At 39.0% G+C, this 19,484-nt stretch overlaps 3 protein-coding genes across 3 annotated transcripts in view; all 3 read left to right on the top strand.

Annotated features, from left to right (window-relative positions):
* Positions 1-9,798, top strand: part of LOC105285455 — a 43,479-nt gene extending 33,681 nt beyond the window's left edge. Inside the window, exons 4-10 of the mRNA XM_011349668.3 lie at positions 82-274; positions 624-731; positions 3,049-3,216; positions 4,290-4,532; positions 6,457-6,723; positions 6,854-7,168; positions 7,264-9,798. Coding sequence (XP_011347970.1) covers positions 82-274; positions 624-731; positions 3,049-3,216; positions 4,290-4,532; positions 6,457-6,723; positions 6,854-7,168; positions 7,264-7,317 — 1,348 coding nt within the window. The 3' untranslated portion in view covers positions 7,318-9,798. The remainder of the gene's footprint in view (positions 1-81; positions 275-623; positions 732-3,048; positions 3,217-4,289; positions 4,533-6,456; positions 6,724-6,853; positions 7,169-7,263) is intronic.
* A 937-nt stretch (positions 9,799-10,735) lies between these two features.
* LOC105285454 (40S ribosomal protein S7) lies at positions 10,736-12,291 on the top strand. The gene is made up of 5 exons (XM_011349667.3): positions 10,736-10,859; positions 11,223-11,393; positions 11,561-11,742; positions 11,935-12,085; positions 12,173-12,291. The coding sequence occupies exons 2-5, from the start codon at positions 11,223-11,225 to the stop codon at positions 12,248-12,250; spliced, it is 582 nt and encodes a 193-aa protein (XP_011347969.1). The 5' UTR covers positions 10,736-10,859; the 3' UTR covers positions 12,251-12,291.
* A 376-nt stretch (positions 12,292-12,667) lies between these two features.
* LOC113561806 (immediate early response 3-interacting protein 1-like) lies at positions 12,668-13,693 on the top strand. Its single transcript, XM_026969055.1, has 3 exons — positions 12,668-13,049; positions 13,243-13,344; positions 13,433-13,693. The coding sequence occupies exons 1-3, from the start codon at positions 12,959-12,961 to the stop codon at positions 13,486-13,488; spliced, it is 249 nt and encodes an 82-aa protein (XP_026824856.1). The 5' UTR covers positions 12,668-12,958; the 3' UTR covers positions 13,489-13,693.
* Positions 13,694-19,484: the final 5,791 nt, after the last annotated feature.

The raw sequence follows: 19,484 nt of genomic DNA, 5'->3' as shown, positions 1-19,484 counted from the left end.
GAAAATTATTGTCAACTGTATACTTGTTATACAGTTGTTAACTGTATACTTGTGTGGTACATGATGTTGAACATCTTGCAGACTGGTGTTGCCAAACCAAATCATCATTCATCAGAACCCGTGCCTCGAATCGGCAAACTCTTCGCCGACACCTATGGAAGTACCACTAACTTCAATCTTGGTTTATGTCGTCGACGAGGACGGGAAGTTCGACGTCGTCATGACGAAGATTCTACCAAGTTTGTACAAGGTGTCTCCCAACTTCCCAGTGAGAGTAAGTTGAGAAAGGAGGATAGAGCGGAGAAGATCGGAGCGCGGGATTAGAACACATTAACGCGGCTTTTGGTACCTGTCGAAGATCAGCGAAAGTCCATTATAACTCTTTGCCCCGTTCTGTCTCGTTAAAATGTAATCCTTCCGATAATGTTTCATCTACTCGGGAAGAGATTTCGTTAGCAGATGCTTCTACGAAGCGACCCGTCTCTGTTAACTATCGATCGTTGCTGTCAATTTGTTGCGTCACGTCAAAATATTATAATTGTCATATCGTATCCGACCGATGACGGAGTGACCGACAGAATATCTCCATTAAATTTCCTCGGCTCATCCATTTCTTCTTTCAGATACACAAATTTTTATTGGTACCGGAAGCGGATTCTGGCAACGCGATAGCTGTCGTCATAGTCTCTTCCGTGGCCTTCATCTGCTTAGTTCTCCTGGCCGGGCTGCTGGTAAGTGTCTCTCTCGCATACTACGATAACTGGAAATCCTATTTAACTTATGACGAATGTTGATATTTACACTTAGCATCGAATTATCTCCCGTGCGAACTTACACGTAGAATAAAGGACACTTCGCGCGGAACACGCTTCAGAAATTTACTACGCACGCACTTAAATTCAACTCGAGTCTCTCGGCGGACGTTTTGCATAGAATCATACACAAATTGCAACGAAAGTCTCAAGCGCTCGAAGCGTTCTTGCAGAAGAGCGCTGTTCCGTCTCGTTTTGAAATTCTGAATGCGCATGCATCCTTGTTTTCTCACGTTCACGCATTACGTGGCACGTTGAGGTGAAGAATCGAAACAAGAAATACTAACGTTTCAAGATTCAGCTGCGCAGGTCCGCGAAAATCTATGTTCACTGATGTAGCCCGCTGCGTCGCGCTTGCATGGCGATAAACCTCTGTTTATGAGGTGTTACGTGTCGGTGTCTCCATCCGTCCATCTGTCCACACTCATAATTCTCTTCCACAGTGTACGTAATAGTTCATGATAACATGTACATATGTGTGTATGTCTTTACCTGGGAGGCGAAAGATACGATGGTGTCTTCTTCGTCGCAGGGCGATGACGCGATAATACACGATGCATGCATAACATTTCACGATAGGGTAGATTCTTTCTGCTTTCTTTGTAGTAATGCGATTATCATATAATTTAATTGTTCAGACAGAATCTATTGTTTCAGTCGCACTTACTTGGAACTTCATCAATGTGTGTATGTGTGTGTGTGTGTGTGTGTGTGTGTGTGTGTGTGTGTGTGTGTGTGCGTGCGCGCGCGTGTATGCGTTCACACTGCGGTAAATGCAAGTTAATGATTTTATGAAAAATCAAGAGCCCTGCATATAGAATATATGCATAATAAATATATCTTATGCACATTTTTATTTATTTTTATGTTGCCATATCATATTAAAAGATCTATAACTGCGAGATTTGCTTTTTACGTACGGTAATGCACCGGAAACTTTGCGGATCTCTGAAAACTAGCAACACAACGTTAATTAATTGTGAAAAATAATGGTGACTCCGGTCATTTTCCGCGGCCAATAACCAACATTAATACCGTGCTTACAGAGCATGCGATGATTAATTTTAACGAACGCGTAACACAGTCGTAAAGCGGAATCTGAACCGAGAAGACTTAACGAATCAATTAATACGGAAGAGAAAGAAAATTATACACTACGCGGCAGCCCGGGAAATCCGACCGTGTTATCCCATCGGTTTCCGAAACATCACTCTCGTCGTTAGAGAACTCATCCTTCCGTAATGAATCGGCCGGATGGCTCCATTAAACGCGCAAGTTTAGCGTGAAGAACGTGCTCTATCGCGGAAGAACGTGGAACCAAGCGTATATTTTTAACGGATCTCATCTTTTCTGGACGTGACAATAAAATCAACAATGTCGTACAGTAAAGTTGATGCCAATACTGTCCGCGAACAATGACGGCAACAATCGCGACATCGAACACTTCATCGGATGCGCAATCACGGAGAGAATTTCGCGAAACGTCGAATGCACATCCGCGATGTCGGGATAGCGCATAATTAACAGCAAAGAGACCGTTATTGGCGCCGCGTGTCTTCTTTCGAAGAAATGAAACATCACTCGCAGAATACTCGCGTCCTCCAGCTTTGAATGCCCGATTAAATCGACATTCGAACAATCGGCGCGCCACGCTCCATCAGCGGTGCACCGCTATTTCTTGCGGCCTTTGTTGTGCATGCGAATGACGGAATGTCGAAACGGAGCCCGCCTGCTACGTGTTTCGAAGGCGTTATCCCATTTCGCAAAACCGCGCGGCGATTCCCTCGGATTCTCTTTTCGGATACGTCGACTGCGGTCACACGGCCCGCAATTGGCAAACCATACTGCACTTGCTCAATTGCAGGAGAGAAAACAATTGTCGAAATACGCGCCCGTTAATATACACGATAATGAGTATCTATAATTCTTAAGCACACCTACACCCTAAAATGGAGGGTCAAGTTCCACGACGTTTCTTTATCATTTGCAAATTTGTGTGTCTTTGCACGCTGGGGCGATCAGCAGCTATCGATTCAATGCATGGCCACTAAATTAACTGCCACCGCATTTCGGGATATTGTGAGTACTCAGTCATAGACGGGGTCTATCCGAGCTTCAAGAGCGAAGTCGCAAACTACTTGCGTAGTGTAGGACCGCTAGACGAGCTTCTGCGTGTTTCGTCGCGAATGAGACCGACGATGCCACGATCGCTAATCTCAGCTTTAATTGCTTGCAGTTTATAATGAGAAAGAGGCAAACGAGGTTCAACTACGGAGAACGGTGCCGGCCAGTGTCCTTGGACGCTTACAGCCTCGACAGCGTTTCAGCGTACAACAGTGTCAGGCGCAAGGGTGCAGCGAGAGCCTCCAAGAGAAGTTACGGCAACCCAACTTTCGAAGATTCGGTAAGTTCTCGGAAAGGTACATCGAAAATCCGTTGGGCTGCCTGAACTTTTCTTGTCTTGTTACGTATGATGGTCTCCCGAGGTCCAATTAATGATACTGAGATTTATTTGAAACACATTGATTCACATTTATTCGCGAATGGAGAACTTTTTGTTGTTTTATAAGATTAGAAATACACAAAATTGATTTCTCTCTGCGAGATGAATATGTTATTACATTAGCGCAATAATTTTCTTTTGTTTGTAGCTGCTACGTGTTACGAAAGTTTAGGTCTAGGTAAATCGTTCAGGTAAAAGAAAGAAGAAATCCGAAGCAGTAGTATTGCTCATATGCAGATTGAAAAATGATATCATAGTTTAATAGCAATTGTAGATAAATTATACAGATTAGTGTTAAAATTACGTTTGGAAATTGTAATTTGGAAATTGTAATTTGGAAATCACGTGCCTGACATGTTCCCTCGACTTTCTGCCATTAATCTGCCTCTCAGTGCCCTATTATCAAGATCTTGTTTGATTTCCGCTATAATTCTGCCAACAGCATTGACTATGATAAAGCTGCATCAGTATCACTTCAGTATCTGTAGCAGATATTTTGTAAACTTCGCTCTTGATAGATTCGGTTATTTAAATAGAAAACGCACAAATAATTATCTTGAAAGAATTCATCTTTGTAATTGTATTAGCAGTTAAATTTTGCCAATTCTCATTCTGTAAGAGATTTATTGAAAGCTTTAAAAGAAATTACTGTTTTTTTTAATTATTTATTATGTAAATTTTTATAATCCGTAAAGTATCTCGTAAATATCCTGCAAGCCAATTTGTTTCCTGAATATCAACATTTTTAAATAAATATTCTTGATTCTATATAATATACTTCAAGTTTATCGAAATTACGTGCATTTTCCACGTGTACTTTCCATGTATTTGTACACGCTGTATACCTTGCCATTTCATTAAATTTGTTAAATTAACTCTAGATACGCGATCGAGATCGAACAGTTCCTCTTGTGCTCGATCGCGTTTCTTCATTTGAACGAAATATTTCTATAAAAGATACATCCATATTTCAGAGCGCCATTCCTTCCCACCCCCTAAACTTCGCCGGGCTTTCATCTTTCTGCAACGACGTTAATGTAATCAACGAGGAGTTCTCGGGTATACCCCAGGTTTCGGCAAAGATAGACGAGCTGCCCCCGGGCGCGGAACTGAAGAATAGGTACGCAAACGTGATACCGCTTCCGGAGACGAGGGTGCCGTTACAGAGGTTGAACAATGACGCCTTGACCGAGTACATCAACGCAAGTTACGTGCGGGTAAGTAAGACGTCTTGATCGAGCTAATCGAACACGGAAACGTGATCCGATCGATAGCGTGATCCACGAGCAACTTTGTTCCCGTCCTCAACGGCACCACCAACGGTGCTACCGTTAAAGATGCTTTACGGTATTTCCCAGTATTTACAACGCGGAACACGAGACACCCCGATAAGCGCGCTCGACTCCGAGCGTGATTTACGGCTGCATCCGAAAATTACGGGTTTACGAGAAATGCCTCTGCGTAACGCAAGCTATAATAATTAATCCTCGAACGCACACGTACGCAATGCGCCAAACAAAAACCAAAAGAGATGATCTGCTTGCGCCACGTGCGACTTATATATTAATTATAATTTTTTCCAAAATGATCTATTAGCTGCAATATGTGCGTAAATTACACCGGGAACAAACACATTGCTGGTTTCATCTACAAAATCTCATTTACGTATGAAAAATCTCGTTAGAAAATTTGAGAGCCGTTAGGACGTAGATGCATGTACCATAATTATACAAGCTAAACAAAAGTGACGCGTGTCAGGAGGGAGAATTTTGTGTAGGTAATTATACATGTCACTAGGGTAATAGCAAACATTTTTGTGAGACCGCGGGTGACGCCAACCATGACACGATGAATGCTAAAGCGTTAAAGACCCCAGCAAAGCGTTTTTGCGTGGGAAAATGCCGTTGCGTAACACGTCGCCGGGAAAGTGAGTGCATTGTCTCGCGCGGGCTGGGAACTCCGACGCGGAAGCGTCGTGGGTTCTTCGTGAAATAACTAGTTTGCCTTTTAATCGCAACAGTTTCGCTAAACGGGGTCAGAAGACTGGCACGAAGACTAATCGTCTGCATGCATAAGATTACGTCAGACAATACGTTTGTCCGGGACCGTATTTCGCTCAGTGCAGAGTGCATCCGGTACTGGATTCCGCTATATCCCCTTCTAGACTGACTAGTTTATTGCCTCAGCAGAACGCATCGCCAGCATGTAGCGCAGAGCCGGTGCTTTGATAACGATGTATCTGTCTCTAATTATAATAGTTGACGGGAAACCCGCACGTTCCTGCGGAATTTCTTCCGTTGCACAAATCGCGAGGAGATATTGCGAACGCGTTACGTGCACTCGGTTGCCGTAATGGCTTACGTAACGCAGTGTTTTGTCCAACGTAAACGCAGCGACTAAGCAACTTTTAATTCAATCCAAAGGAATGTTTCAGCAGCGAATTTTTCTGCTCAAAAGTCTGTTTTTAAGCGACAGAGTCAGAAATTCAGATAAATTATATGAACTCGTGATTTCCGGAACAATGGGGTTCCGCAGTGTTTGGTACTTTGAAAGACGCGAGTAGACTCATTTATCCCGCAGGCTTTAAAACGCTTTCGCGCGGAATTCGACGGAAACGAACGAGAGTTCCATCAGGAGCGAATCGATCGATCGACAAACGCACTCAGCATCCGTTCCGCTCGGGATTGCCTCATATCAGGGATATACCGCCGATTTCCATTTTACACAGTCGCAAGAAAATTAATATACTTTTTCTCTCAACGAGTTTCGGAATAGTAAAGATTCGTGAGATTTACAGAGTTTTTGCCATACGTCGATGCTCTGACTGCGTTTTACCGCATTTCCGTCGGCTTTAGCTAGAACACAGCGTTTTGATGATGCAGTGTGTGACGTACTATTTGCAAAACGCGCAACTTGGCAGACTGGTTTATCCAAGATATCATCAGTATTAATAATTAACAATTAAAATTCTTTTTTTGCGTTTAATCTTGTTACTCCGATCTTTGCAACGCAAGCAGCATAATTAAGTTTCACAGTTAGAATATGCACAACCTTTGTGAATGGTTGTGTATGTGCTACTTGCGTAGAATTCCAGAAATTACAAGCTACAACTTGTTGAAAATTTATCTTCTGATATTTCAGGGACCTAAGAACGCCACAAAATATTACATCGCGTGCCAAGCGCCAATAGAGTCGACCGTAACCGACTTTTGGCGAATGATTTGGGAGCAGCAGTGCAAGGTGATCATCATGCTAACTGATCTCGTCGAGAATGGAGTTGAAAAATGCACAGAGTACATACCACCTTCGGAAGTGACTGACTGTCATCGGCTATACGGCGACTTCCAAGTTACGCTGAAGAAACGGGAAACCAAAGAGAAATATGCCATCTCTACGCTTCACCTAAAGGTAAAAAAAACGTATTATAATAATAATACATACTTTAATATTGAAAATTTAAATAACAATGTAGCGACATAATATTCAGCAGCAGCGTCGCTCCGTTGAGCTGAAATAATTAATTAAACGACGCTTGCAGAATCTGGAGAACAATACGTTCCGCGAGGTGTTCCACATCTGGTATCTCTGGCCGGTGAGTGGCGTCCAATCAGACGGTGCAGGCCTAATAGCAGTGCTCCTTGAAGCAAGAGCACTCCAGCGAGGCGGTCCCGGACCCATCGTGGTCCACTGCAGCCCCGGCACAGGACGTACCGGTACGCTAATAGCCCTCGACCTAGGAATTAGACAATATGAAATTACGAGGACCGTGGACGTGCCGAGGGTCGTTTACACCATCAGGAGAGACCGTGCCGGCGCAGTTCAAACGAAGGAGCAGTATGCTTTCATATACAAGGTGATTGCTCATACCCTCGACCCTTTGTAGAAAACTAAAACGTGAAGATCGCAAGATCAAACGGCGATCTGAAATTAAATTTCTTCTTTTTCAAGGCACTAAATCTGTACGCGACGAAACTCGCCGGCGGCGTACTGGAATCGACGTGAAGCATCCGCTTGAAGCACCTGCAGGAATAAACTTTGCGTAGGATGACAGTTGACAGTGTTCGATCAGTGGCTAACGCGTGCGAGTCAAAAAATTAAAAGACTTGATCCAGAAGAGCTCCCCAATCTCACAGAAAAGTGCACGAGTCTCGATCGACTGCTGCCCGAAGGAAGTAGACACTCCAAAAATGCCAAATACGTGTATCGATCGATTTGATATCTGATATCCTCAATATCAGAGATTCCCAAGGTGGAAGAAAGAGGACATTATCGCTGTGTAAAGGCTATGTAGCTGTATAAGGCGAAATAGTGATAACGAATTTAATAAAACAGGGTGGATGTGTATTTTGTTAGAACGCTGAATGTTATGTAACGGTAGACCTGCAAAGATTCCTGGAGAAGTAAACGTTACCGCAGTAGCGTGAATTAATTTGTGATATATGGACTCTAGAATACTTATAAGTTCGTTATAACGCGCAATTTTACTGTTGATTTGATTTTGTCGAGATTCCAATTTTAGGGACACCCGAAAAAATATCTTTCTAGTAGAGGAGCTAGAATATTTATTGTTATTCAAATAGAAACCAGTGCAGAGCTATGTCCGATTTAATACATTGTAAACAAATAAACTAATTACGATATTTCTGTATGACATGCTATTTACTAAAATTTCTATTGCAAAAATGAGTAATCTGGGTTGATTATTCTTTACTGGTTAATGTAACGTAGCAAAAGTATTGAATCTTTTGGATAACGGTACTATTTTGGGTATCCCTGAAAACCATACATTGTATGATTTTTATCATAGATGTTACATTGATATTATATACTTGATAAGTTGCAATGCTTGTGAACTATTGAAGAACCAAACCTAGGAGAAGAATAAGTTCGGTTGGAACTTGAGAATTGAGATTATATTAAATTCTCCAATTTTTGTTCGTAATTTTACGTAATATAGAGATGTAAAATATGGCCAAACGTCGTGATGAAATTTGGGTATATTTTGGAATAACATTCCAAACAAAGACAAAGACGTTGTCTCTACGAAATGCATGATCGCTTAGTGATCATCTTTTTTTTCTTTCACGCGATAACACACAACGATCGTTTCTTTTAACAGTGTCCAAATTGGACGAGCGTGAGCGCACACTCCTGACTTTTTCCAACCAGTAGATATGATTATCGTTGTTATTGTTTTGTTGCTGTTATCGTTGTACAAAGTATATCCCAATCCTCGGCATGTCGCTCTCTATAATTGTAAATATGCAGAGTGCTATTGACCATTCCGATAGTTGCGTTGATTTTATTGAATTACTTGAGAGATTTTATTTATGTCTACAGAACTACAGACTAATCATTGATTCGTAGGCCGAGAAGTACCAGTGTCTCATTTAGCGAGCCTAATTATACGGACTGAAAGTAAATGTCCGCCCAAATGCAATATGTACCAAGTGTATTTAAGAGTTAGTATATTATAATTATATTAATATATAATTATATTAATTACTCTTAAGAAAATTCTGTTTTAATCACGACCCCTAATAATTAAATAACAATTAAAACGAAACGTGACGGAATCGATTTTGTTCTCGTACATGCAAATAAGGTTTTAAGCAACAAATTGATGATTTAACGAAATTTACTCCTTTGTCTATCGGCAATTAATTTTTATTTTACTCAGTTTCTAATTTCTCTTACTTTTTACTACCGCTTTCAATTTTATTGTGTCGAATCGTTCATGTTTGATTTAGTGTATGGATGTCTTTTATGGATGTCGACGTGTCTAGATGTGTACGTGTACGTATTCATGATCGCTGTGTTCTCAAAAGGAACGCGATGATGTCTTTTAATAACGTAACAATATTATAATGTTAATTACTAGCGTGGTCGATTATGCAATGAAGTTGGTATAGGTCAAATTTTATAGAAGTGCATTTCATGTCTTTCATATATTCTACAAATGGTGAATTTTCTCATGAGTAACTGTACTATTCATTATAATGTAAATAGATTACTATATAGCGCTCCGTGCAATTTAAGACGAATTTATAATGTATTAGCGATCGTGTCATTTGTAACTGCAATTTACGACTGATTCAAGGTAGGAAATAGCGACGTAAACACAATTTAATCGATGGACTTTAATTATGCAAAAATGTGAAAACTTATACGATAAAGTCATGCTGTATTCAAAGTCGAAAGATATAATAAAATCTAAAACTTTTCTAGATGAAAGTAAAACCATATTCCAAAGTATAAATAATGAATTGTATGAATTGAAGAGGTGCTAAATTATTACTTAGTCCATTATAAAATGATAATATGTAATAGAAAATATACTATTGATTGTTTTCTGGAAAAGAGAAAGATATCACAGTTTTATGTGGATTCTGTAAAATTCCACTGTGCGAAGAAAGTGTGCAAGAATAATAAATATATAATAGCATTGAATGTATATAATGAATACATGTAATGTCTTCAAAGAAAACAATTATTATTTCCTATATATTTCCTATATGAACATATATATATCGCATCATGCATGCTATGAAAAACATGTATGCATTTCTACTATTTTGAAGCAATGTATTTTTATATTTTTACACAGTTGCTGATATGCATTTTGTACCTTTAGTCTGCATTCCACGTTTATAATTTATAATATTTATCAATTATATTTTTATCATTATGAAAAATTACACTTATATAACTTTACATATTATCATGTTATGTCACATTCTTTTAAAAAGTAAAAAAGTACTTTTTGCCACAAGTACTGATTTAATAATTCAGTACTTCAAAAATAAAACACATTTTCTCGGTACAGATACATATCATTCCTGAAATATATAAGCAATATATACATATAGAATAGAATATTTATTTTACGTACTTGTATCTTGTATGTTATTCTTTATTTTCCGTTGCAAGTGGAAAAACAAATGGCATCGCACATGTCATCGCGCACTATCGAAATACATAATACTAGGTCTGTTCTTTTCAGCTGCACTGCTGAACTAGTGCAATACTTTAAAGTGAGACAAGTATATTTTTTCTCACTCTAACTTATTGCACCAGTTCAGCAGTGCAGCTGAAAAGAACAGACCTACTGACAATGAGAGTATATAATTCAGGGTACGGTCCAAGTCACGCTTCGAAGCGCTTCTAGACACTTTCTATCTTCTTCTCATTTGACAGAAGGAAAAGGATGGAAAGTGTCTAGAAGCGCTTCGAAGCGTGACTTGGACTGTACCCTCAGACGTGCATATAACTGCAATGTTGTCGATAATGTTGTTACTCGCCTTTTTAGTTCCATCTAAATGATGGCGCTTTGCGTAGAAATTAGTAAATTACACATGTTACCGACATATAACAACGCGAAATATCCTTTCTTGGTTACCAACCAAGAAAAGACTACTTAGTCCCATACATATCCGTAGAAGCGGGTCGCTGGATACGCAGACATGGCTGCTCTCAAGTTTCTTTCTTTCGTGGCCTAGAAAGGAAAAGGTTTCTCTCTTGAAAAGGAACACCCGGTCGGCGAGGTATGTCTTATTGGGAATTTTACTTTAGTGAACCAATACAGCATTTAAATTGAGAAAATTGGAAAAATATTTTAATCGTATGATATTTCAAGCATTGTAATACGTAAAACGCATGAAAATTTCATTCGATTGCATGCTTGCAGCAAAATATGAACAGATTCTCTTAGGCTTCGGGATTCTGATTTGCAGTATTATTGTTAATATTTTATTGATTATTGTTACTATTAATATTCCTTGTTACAAAATTGTTCCCAACATTTCTAAAAACTTTAATTTTGAATAAACGTTATACAAGACGTCTCGACGGAGTCGCGTGCGTATCCTCGCACGAGACAAAATTCTAACCTCCAAATTTCTTTTCAGATGTTGACGACGAATGCGAAGATCATTAAAAGCGGTGGGGCCGAGCCCGACCCGTTCGAGATTAGCGTTTCCCAGTCTCTTCTCGAATTGGAGATGAACAGCGACTTGAAATCGCAATTGAGGGAACTCTACATTACTAAAGCAAAAGAAATCGAGACCAACAACAAGAAGGTAAAGTTATATTTTGTGCGATCATGTTACTTGAAGTTTCACTTTATTAAAAAAATTTATATAAGTGCAAATTTTTGTGGAAGAATTTTTCTTTAAAAATTTTCGTTCTGCCTTATTACTTTATATGTTTTGAGAAAAACTTATAAGAAAATTGTTTGTTTTTTTAGTCGATCATCATATATGTGCCCATGCCAAGGCTGAAAGCATTCCAGAAGATACAGACGAGATTAGTGCGCGAATTAGAAAAGAAGTTCTCTGGAAAGCATGTGATGTTCATTGGTGAGCGTAAAATCTTGCCCAAGCCGACGAGGAAGACACGAACGAAGAACAAGCAGAAGCGTCCTAGGAGGTAGGAATGTGCAATTGTATTAATATCGCGTATGATTTATTGTTTTAATAAGTAATTTAATATATAGTTACGTTAATAGATTGTCAGTATAGTTACCAATCAAAGTTTATATCGCATATACATGCAACCAATAGTTGTATATTATATGTAATAATTTTCATATTTTACCTAATTTTACGTATTTCTGTTTAGCCGCACGTTGACTTCCGTCTATGATGCGATACTGGAAGATTTAGTATATCCCGTTGAAATCGTCGGCAAACGTATCCGAGTTAAGCTCGATGGGTCGCAACTTATTAAAGTGCATCTCGATAAAAATGAACAGACCAACATCGAACATAAGGTATGTTTATTAATCGTTTTTCACATAAAATGTTGCTTTTTATGTTGGACTTTACATGAAATTATATTTGAATTTATCTTTTGATAGGTCGATACGTTCGCTTCAGTATACAAGCAGTTGACTGGACGGGATGTCACGTTTGAATTTCCCGAGTCTTATGTATGATGAACATGAATAAAATAAAACCTCTTGAATGAGTATTTATATTTGCTTGTATTGCTTTTTATTTCACTTTTCATTACTTGATTTATTTATCAGTTTGAGACTGTTGCGCTAATCGAAAATCTAAAATATAGTAACCCACTATATGAAAATTATGTGAAAGATCAATCGATTGTCCTGCTGTAAATGACTAAATGCTGATTTGGTGAAGAGGTTATTCCGCAACGCTCGTTTCCGCATCCTAGCTTACGAGTCTATTTTTAGTTCTCGAAATTTTCACTACGAGCCTCCACTATCTTCACTCGAAAGTGAGGTAGTAGTATAACTCAACAACAAATTGGACTTAATTTTATTTTCTAGTCGTAGTAAATTCAATAATAGTTTGGACAAAGTTTGAGTGATATAATTCAACAACGGGTGAGGAGAAACTGTTATTTTCAAGTAGTCTGATTTAATTTTAAAATAAAAATTAAAAATATTAATTTTTTGTTTATACGTATACTGTTCAATGAAGAATTTTAGGCAATGTTGAGATAGAAAATAAAGAGAGAAAGAAAACTGTGAGAAGAATTCATAGTATTTTATTTCGCTTTTTATTTCGCGCATTTTATTTAAGAGATTATTGTACGTCATACCGTTTACCGTTGTAATATTATTCGTGTGCATTTATTCATCGGCCCGGTCGGTAATTTTACCAAGACTGAGTCCAACATGGCGTTTACGTTGTGGACACTTTTCGAAGCAACTCTGTTATGTTTGAACGCAGTTTGTGTCCTGAACGAAGAGAGGTTTCTTGCCAAAGGTGACAATAAAACATTTATCTGACATCCTTAAGTATCGTAATCACTTTAAAATTAATTATGAATATTTCGTGTGTGACCGGTGTTACAGGTTATGATTCTGATTGTCAAAGTCTGAATGTCATGCATATCCGTGAAAATACGTTACGTTCTTAATTACCACAGTGCAAGTCATGTAGAACATTTTTATTTCAGTTGGCTGGGCGTCATGGCAAAATATACAAGGATTCGGAGAACCTCCGACAGCTAAATCACAGATACTGAATCTCATCAAATCTATAAGAACTGTGATGAGGGGTATGTAAACCGTCATTTTAAATTTTAATTACTTTCACAATTCTTCTGGTTCAATATTGTATAATATACATGCAATGTTAATTTCCAGTTCCGCTGATATTCTTCAACATCTTGACGTTGATCGTGAAACTGGTGCTAGGGTGATACGGGATACAACAGTGTAAGTGTACAAATGCAATGTTGCGTGTAAGCGAAACTGTTGAATGATGTATATGGGAAACTTGTATTAAATTATATTATTTTTACCTTTCAAAGAAAGCATTATCTTGCACTATCACGTGCAAACCGTCTATTTTGTACTATAATGTATAAACGTCTTCTTGAAACAACGCATCTTGTAAAAATCTTACTTTTTATCAACTATAATTTTTGTCACACATTCTCTTTCAACATTACAGGTTGCAAAACTCACGAAATGGGTTTATCATTCAATTTCACGTAATTTTTCCAATGTGTAATAGCAAACTTCGTTTCAATCAAGTTAATTTTATTCGTTTCATTAATCTTTACACGAATGATATATCCGACGTGAAATAAATTTTATCCCTCCTGATTAAGGTCGTGAGGGGTTCGAGCAACCAGCGACCTACGTCTTGCATAAGTCTTTTCGCGCATGAGTTAGCGCCATACGCGCAATGCTAATATGCCCGCGGCTGGAGCAAACGGTAGCCCAAGTCGTGCTTCCGCTCATTTCCATTTCAATTATTTCTTCCCGGATCATTTGAATCGTAAATCGCCCGGTGAACGGCCGGCTCGTAAATAATCACCGGCGTTCGCGGAAGATGCAACCAGCCGGACAAGATGCCTTCAGCGTCTTCCTCCTCCACATGCATTCACGAACAAAGTAACAGGACGCTCGCGGGAGACCCGATGATTTTCCCGTAACTTTCTCCCCTTCCTCGCTTTCTCAGGATGAAAGAAATATGCGGCTTACGGATAATCAATGACTATCACACCGGATTCGCACTCCGCTATGTGCGTGCGTGCATGCGCCATGTAAAGACTTGTTAACATTATTAACCGTGACTTGCACGTGACGTTGTTCGTACATACGTGCTTGATGCGTTGCGTAGTTCCATTTCCTTTACGACACATGTTACTCGTTTTTTCTATTGCAGAAAGCGTTACAGTCTGTTAAGATTTCTCACAACTCTTATAAAGAAAAATCATGAATATAAATTTTTATTTAATTACTCGAAACTTTTTCTCTAATAATGTGAAATCATCACTTTACAATGTGTGAATTATTACAAACCGTACATATCGATGCAAAAATCACGATTTTTCTATTTTTCGTGTTTAAGCATTATGTAATGTGCTTTATTGTCATTAAAATAAGTGTTGCTTGTTCTTATTTGGAAAAGTTACATGCATCGCGCTAATAAAAAGTTAAATAAATTACAATCAATATATTTTTTACGGATTGCACTTATTTATTTATTAAAATATTATTTATTAAAATAGTATAAATATGTACTTATATAATTCAGAGGGATTTTTGCAAAGTCGACCTCGATATCTGTCAAGCTGTTAAGACAAGATTGATTCCCGCAAGGCAGATTGGTGAAAGAATTTATGGAAGAAAGGAGTGCCAGCATGAGGTAACGTTATAACGGCGCGGTCATTTCTGCCGTGAATTACGGTCTCATTCGCGATGTGCAACGCTGCAACTTACAACGAGGATGCAACATCGATCGCGGTTGTGCAAGGATCTTGCCCGATTTACCATACATCGCCGGTTGCCGATAGAATCGACGGAATCCGCGCGTGCCAGTTCGCCATTCCCATTTTGGTGAATTAAGTTCCATTATATGCGCGATGCGAGTCTACGAGTAATACTCTTACGAAATTCTCTTAGAAATTCCCTCACCAAACAAAAGAAACACGAAGACAAGTCTGTGTGTGTTATGAGATCCAGTAACAATATAGATTAATTAACATAGTTTCAGAGGTGAATAAAGGCGGTGGCTTTCTCTTGCCAAGTCAAGTGTTGAGACTAATCATCCAAGAAAAACTTTTATTTAATATTAAGAAGCTCCTTCAGAACAATGAAAGGTTTAATTAGCTCTTTAATTACAAATATTATATAATTTGGATTTATAAATTAGAATTGATTAGAGCGTTATTGAAATTGTTATTAAAATATGCAGAAGATTTCCTATATCTTAAATACATGTAATGAAAGAATTTCCTATATCTTAATACATGTAATACATATATATCTTTCACATCGCTATTTTGATGCAAAAGAAATTGCGATACGCCAAGATCACGACCCGTAGCACAAATCGATTTACCTCGCGCATTTAATGTGGTATCTAATTAAAACTCGTGCAACGATACGTGGTCTGACAGCATATGAGAGACTGTGTTAGTCTCGCAGTTACGAAAAAAGAGAAATAGGATGAGGGAACGGCTTGTCTAAGTGGAGCAGTTCGTCGAGGCTGTCGCTTTAGGATCTTGTCTGGACGCAGCGTTGAAGCAACGTCGTTCAGCAATGCGTATGTATTTCGACTTAATCCTGTGTCAAAAGTCGGGTCAGAAATGGGACTAGCGAAGTAGATATACCGGGAGACCGACAGCTATTGTGGAACCGGATATTTTACGCGTCCCCACAAATCTGCTTCTCATAATTTGTAACGCGTGGCATTGTGTAAAGCGTGCGCTTCCTCTCTCACACTTTTCTCTTCGCACGCTGAATTTTTCTACGCGGCGTAGATCAGGTCCGCTGATTAAGCGGGTACTGTGGTGGTAAAGGGTCTATTCAAAGTTATTTGGAGTTTCCGAGTTGTCTTTTCTTCTCGGATGCTAATAAGAGAGCGACTAAAATCTTTAGTTCTTTCGAGACCAATTTCGACTACACTGAGTTCTTTTCTTTGAAAAAAAATATCCTTTTATTTGATTTTAATAGTGTCATACCACTAATTTAAATTTATTGCTAAGCGTGTGTATTAATTCGTAATAAAATTTGTTGTAATTTATGTTAAGTTAATCAATATTCCATTTTAATAGATTTGTGATTAGTAATGATACCAAACGATACAGAAATGATACAAGAATAATACAGAAATTCTTCTTGAGATAGCCATGATACAAATGATACAAAATTCACAGAAAGGAATATCTTTGTTAACAAAGGATACATAATCCACTGCAGAAAATAATGCGTTAGTAGCCTGGGATTTATGACATTTCCGAGCTAAAGCATCGTACTACTTCGTTAGGTGCGTATTTTCTCGTGTTTCGCACGCCGACAGACGAATTTGCGGCACATCTCTTGCAAAATTCCGGAGAGTCTCACACACTGTACATACATGCGCCTCTCCATCTCCCTTCTGGTACGATCTCACCATACCCCCTGACGTGCGGCACTTTCCCTGATGGACGTCGCAGGTACATACGTAAGTCTCCTTCGAGACAAATAGTTGGCTGATACCACGCTTTTCCTCCGTCTCCCACGGAATCATTTTTAATAGGCACTTTGTAATGTGGAGTCATCAGCGTCGCTTTGCCAGGCAAGATCATGAAAGTGCGCGCCAACTACGTGTGTACGACGCTTCTTCACGTTATAGTCACGTGTCCTTGCCTCTGACAGTCATAGAAATTTTCTTCTCAAATTTAACACAGCTTCTCGCACCTTCTAATCGCTCTATGCATATCTTGATTTTGCTTAGTTCCATAAATCAAGCAATACTTACTATCGCTTATATGTTAAAATGTCGGCTTGTTGCTTGAACTTTTCCATTTTCAATGTGTTTCAGCGTGTTTATAAATATTGTTAAATTATGAGAAATTTAAATTTTGCTAAAATCAGTTCCTTACAACTCGATAGAATGCAAGTTTCTGCTAATACTAAAAAAAATGATTTCAAATACATTTCTCATTTTAACAAAGTGTTCACTCTCTTTGCTCTTTGTCGCTTCTAATCTCGCTTTGTCTTTTGTCAGTCTCTTTTTTATTAGCTTTGAAGATGCTCATGACGCGGAAACGGCACGTTACGTCAATCAATGTGCAAGATAGCAACTTGCGAAGCAGATCATTCGATGGCAATCATGTTACAGAGACTTAATTTGTACATTGTAGTTTGCGATCTGATAGAAGAGTTGGGATTCAATTCCTCATACACTGACTCATAGATCCGTTCAAATCTCTTTAATATTACTGACATTCGTTTTGATATTGACGCATATCCTCTTACCTAACTATTTCAAGCTCATAGCAACGGTTTAAACGTGGTTCGACATTTTCCTATTACGCACTTAACGTATACCTGTATTTATGAAGAAGTTTTTTCTTGCACGCATAAACGTCACCTCGGTATCTCTAATGTGTGCACCAGGAATCCGAAGAAACCTATCTAGCAGACAGATATCATGAATCATTGGTAAATTAAATACTCAATTCGCAAAGGAGAAAGTAATTTAGCTCGCAAGAACTCAGTTAACGATAGAAATGACGATAGAATTTCAGTTCTGAGCTGTCAGTTTTATTCACAAGTAATCATATTATGAAATATCTACATCCATCTGCATTTAATAATCACAACTTATTGCTAGAAAATGTTGTATATAAGATTATTATGTTTCCTCTTTTAAACTGCTTGATTCCGAAGATATTAAAGAAATAACATATGTAATTTTCAATTTTTTATTAAAACATTATTTTTAATAATTTGCCTTGTGGTATGATAACAGTAAATACCGATATTTTTTGTTATTTATTTTTATCTCGCAATCGGCTGCTGCCTGCGTAATTATGCGTCCATCTTTGATGCAATTCGCGCGAATGCAGTTGAATCTCAGACATCAAGATTTGTATAATGACTTCATTTACGGCTAATCGCACTCCGATTAGCTCTGAATTCCATCGCGCTTTAATTACTTGCAGTTTGCGCGGTATTTTACCAGACTCTCCTATTAAATATTTCTTTCATTCCTAAACGGGATAATCGCTCACGCATGATTATACACTTGCAACATGTAAAACATGTTTCGTCGTGCCTTCGCACTTACAATTACTGCATTCGTTTCATGCGGAGTTTACAAATCTAGATAATTATTGCGTACGACTCGAGCCGTTGTCGTAAACGTGCGAGTTATAGCACGTTGTAAAGAAACGTTGCTGATAAATATCGTCATAAACGTATAGTTCTACCTGCGTAACGTGTTAATTAGATATCTTCCAGATAACAATAACTGTAAAAACGACCTTCTCTCAATGAGATAATAGACCTAATAATAGCTGGTCTGATAAAGACACAGGTCAAGCTATTTCCTCAACTGCTCGTTCCACTTATAATGATGTAACGGGGTGCAACTAAACTACATTTGTATAAGAGGAAAATTACTCTACGATGTCAATTTAATTCTGTCACATTAAATTGAAAATTAAATCGAACGTCATGATCATACTTCGAAGTATACAAAAACATGGATAACAAAGAGTGCACCAAGAAGCCTCTGGCTTCTTCTCAGACGCATTGTGTTCTTCGGAGCGAAATCCTCGGAGAAGTGCGAATCAAGATAAGTCAGTGCACTCGCGCGACTTACATCATCACGCCGCAATCAAGAAACTCGGAGCGCTCCGATGCTAATCTCAAGTGCTCGCAAACTCGAACGGGAAAGGAGCGCGGGCTCCTCGTGGTCGTGACTGCGGTACCATAGGAAGCCGCGTCTCGAAAGTGTGGCAGAGAAAAAAACGCGGGATCCCACGATTCTCCCGGATATCCTTCGCCCAATTAATCCGAGGATGTACCGCTCACCTCGGCGCAATCGCGATGCCGAGCCTTTGCTTTCGAATCTTGACCGATGGTCAGGTCTCTCCGTCGTCCTCGTGTTCCTCCTCCCCCTCAACGCGACGCGATGCCCTTTTGCGAGTGAGCGCTTCTCTGCGTGCTCGCGAAGAGTTTTATGTCATGTCCAGGTGAGGAAGTTCGGCCTTTCCTCCTCCGGTGAAGACAACGCGATCCCGTTGGCTCAATGGTTTGCGAGTGAAAGGAGAGAAAGGCGCCGATCTCTCGAAATGTCGACGTAGAAAAAGAGAAAAGATCGGATGTCTTTAGAGAAGATGGCGACCCGAAAGAAAAACCTGCGTGCTGGCCGACCTGGAGAAGACCAAGTCCTCGGTGGCGGTCGTACGGC

The sequence above is a fragment of the Ooceraea biroi genome, chromosome 1, assembly GCF_003672135.1.
Source record: "Ooceraea biroi isolate clonal line C1 chromosome 1, Obir_v5.4, whole genome shotgun sequence".
In the NCBI taxonomy this organism is placed as follows: domain Eukaryota; kingdom Metazoa; phylum Arthropoda; class Insecta; order Hymenoptera; family Formicidae; genus Ooceraea; species Ooceraea biroi.
This window is presented reverse-complemented; position numbering and strand designations above follow the sequence as displayed.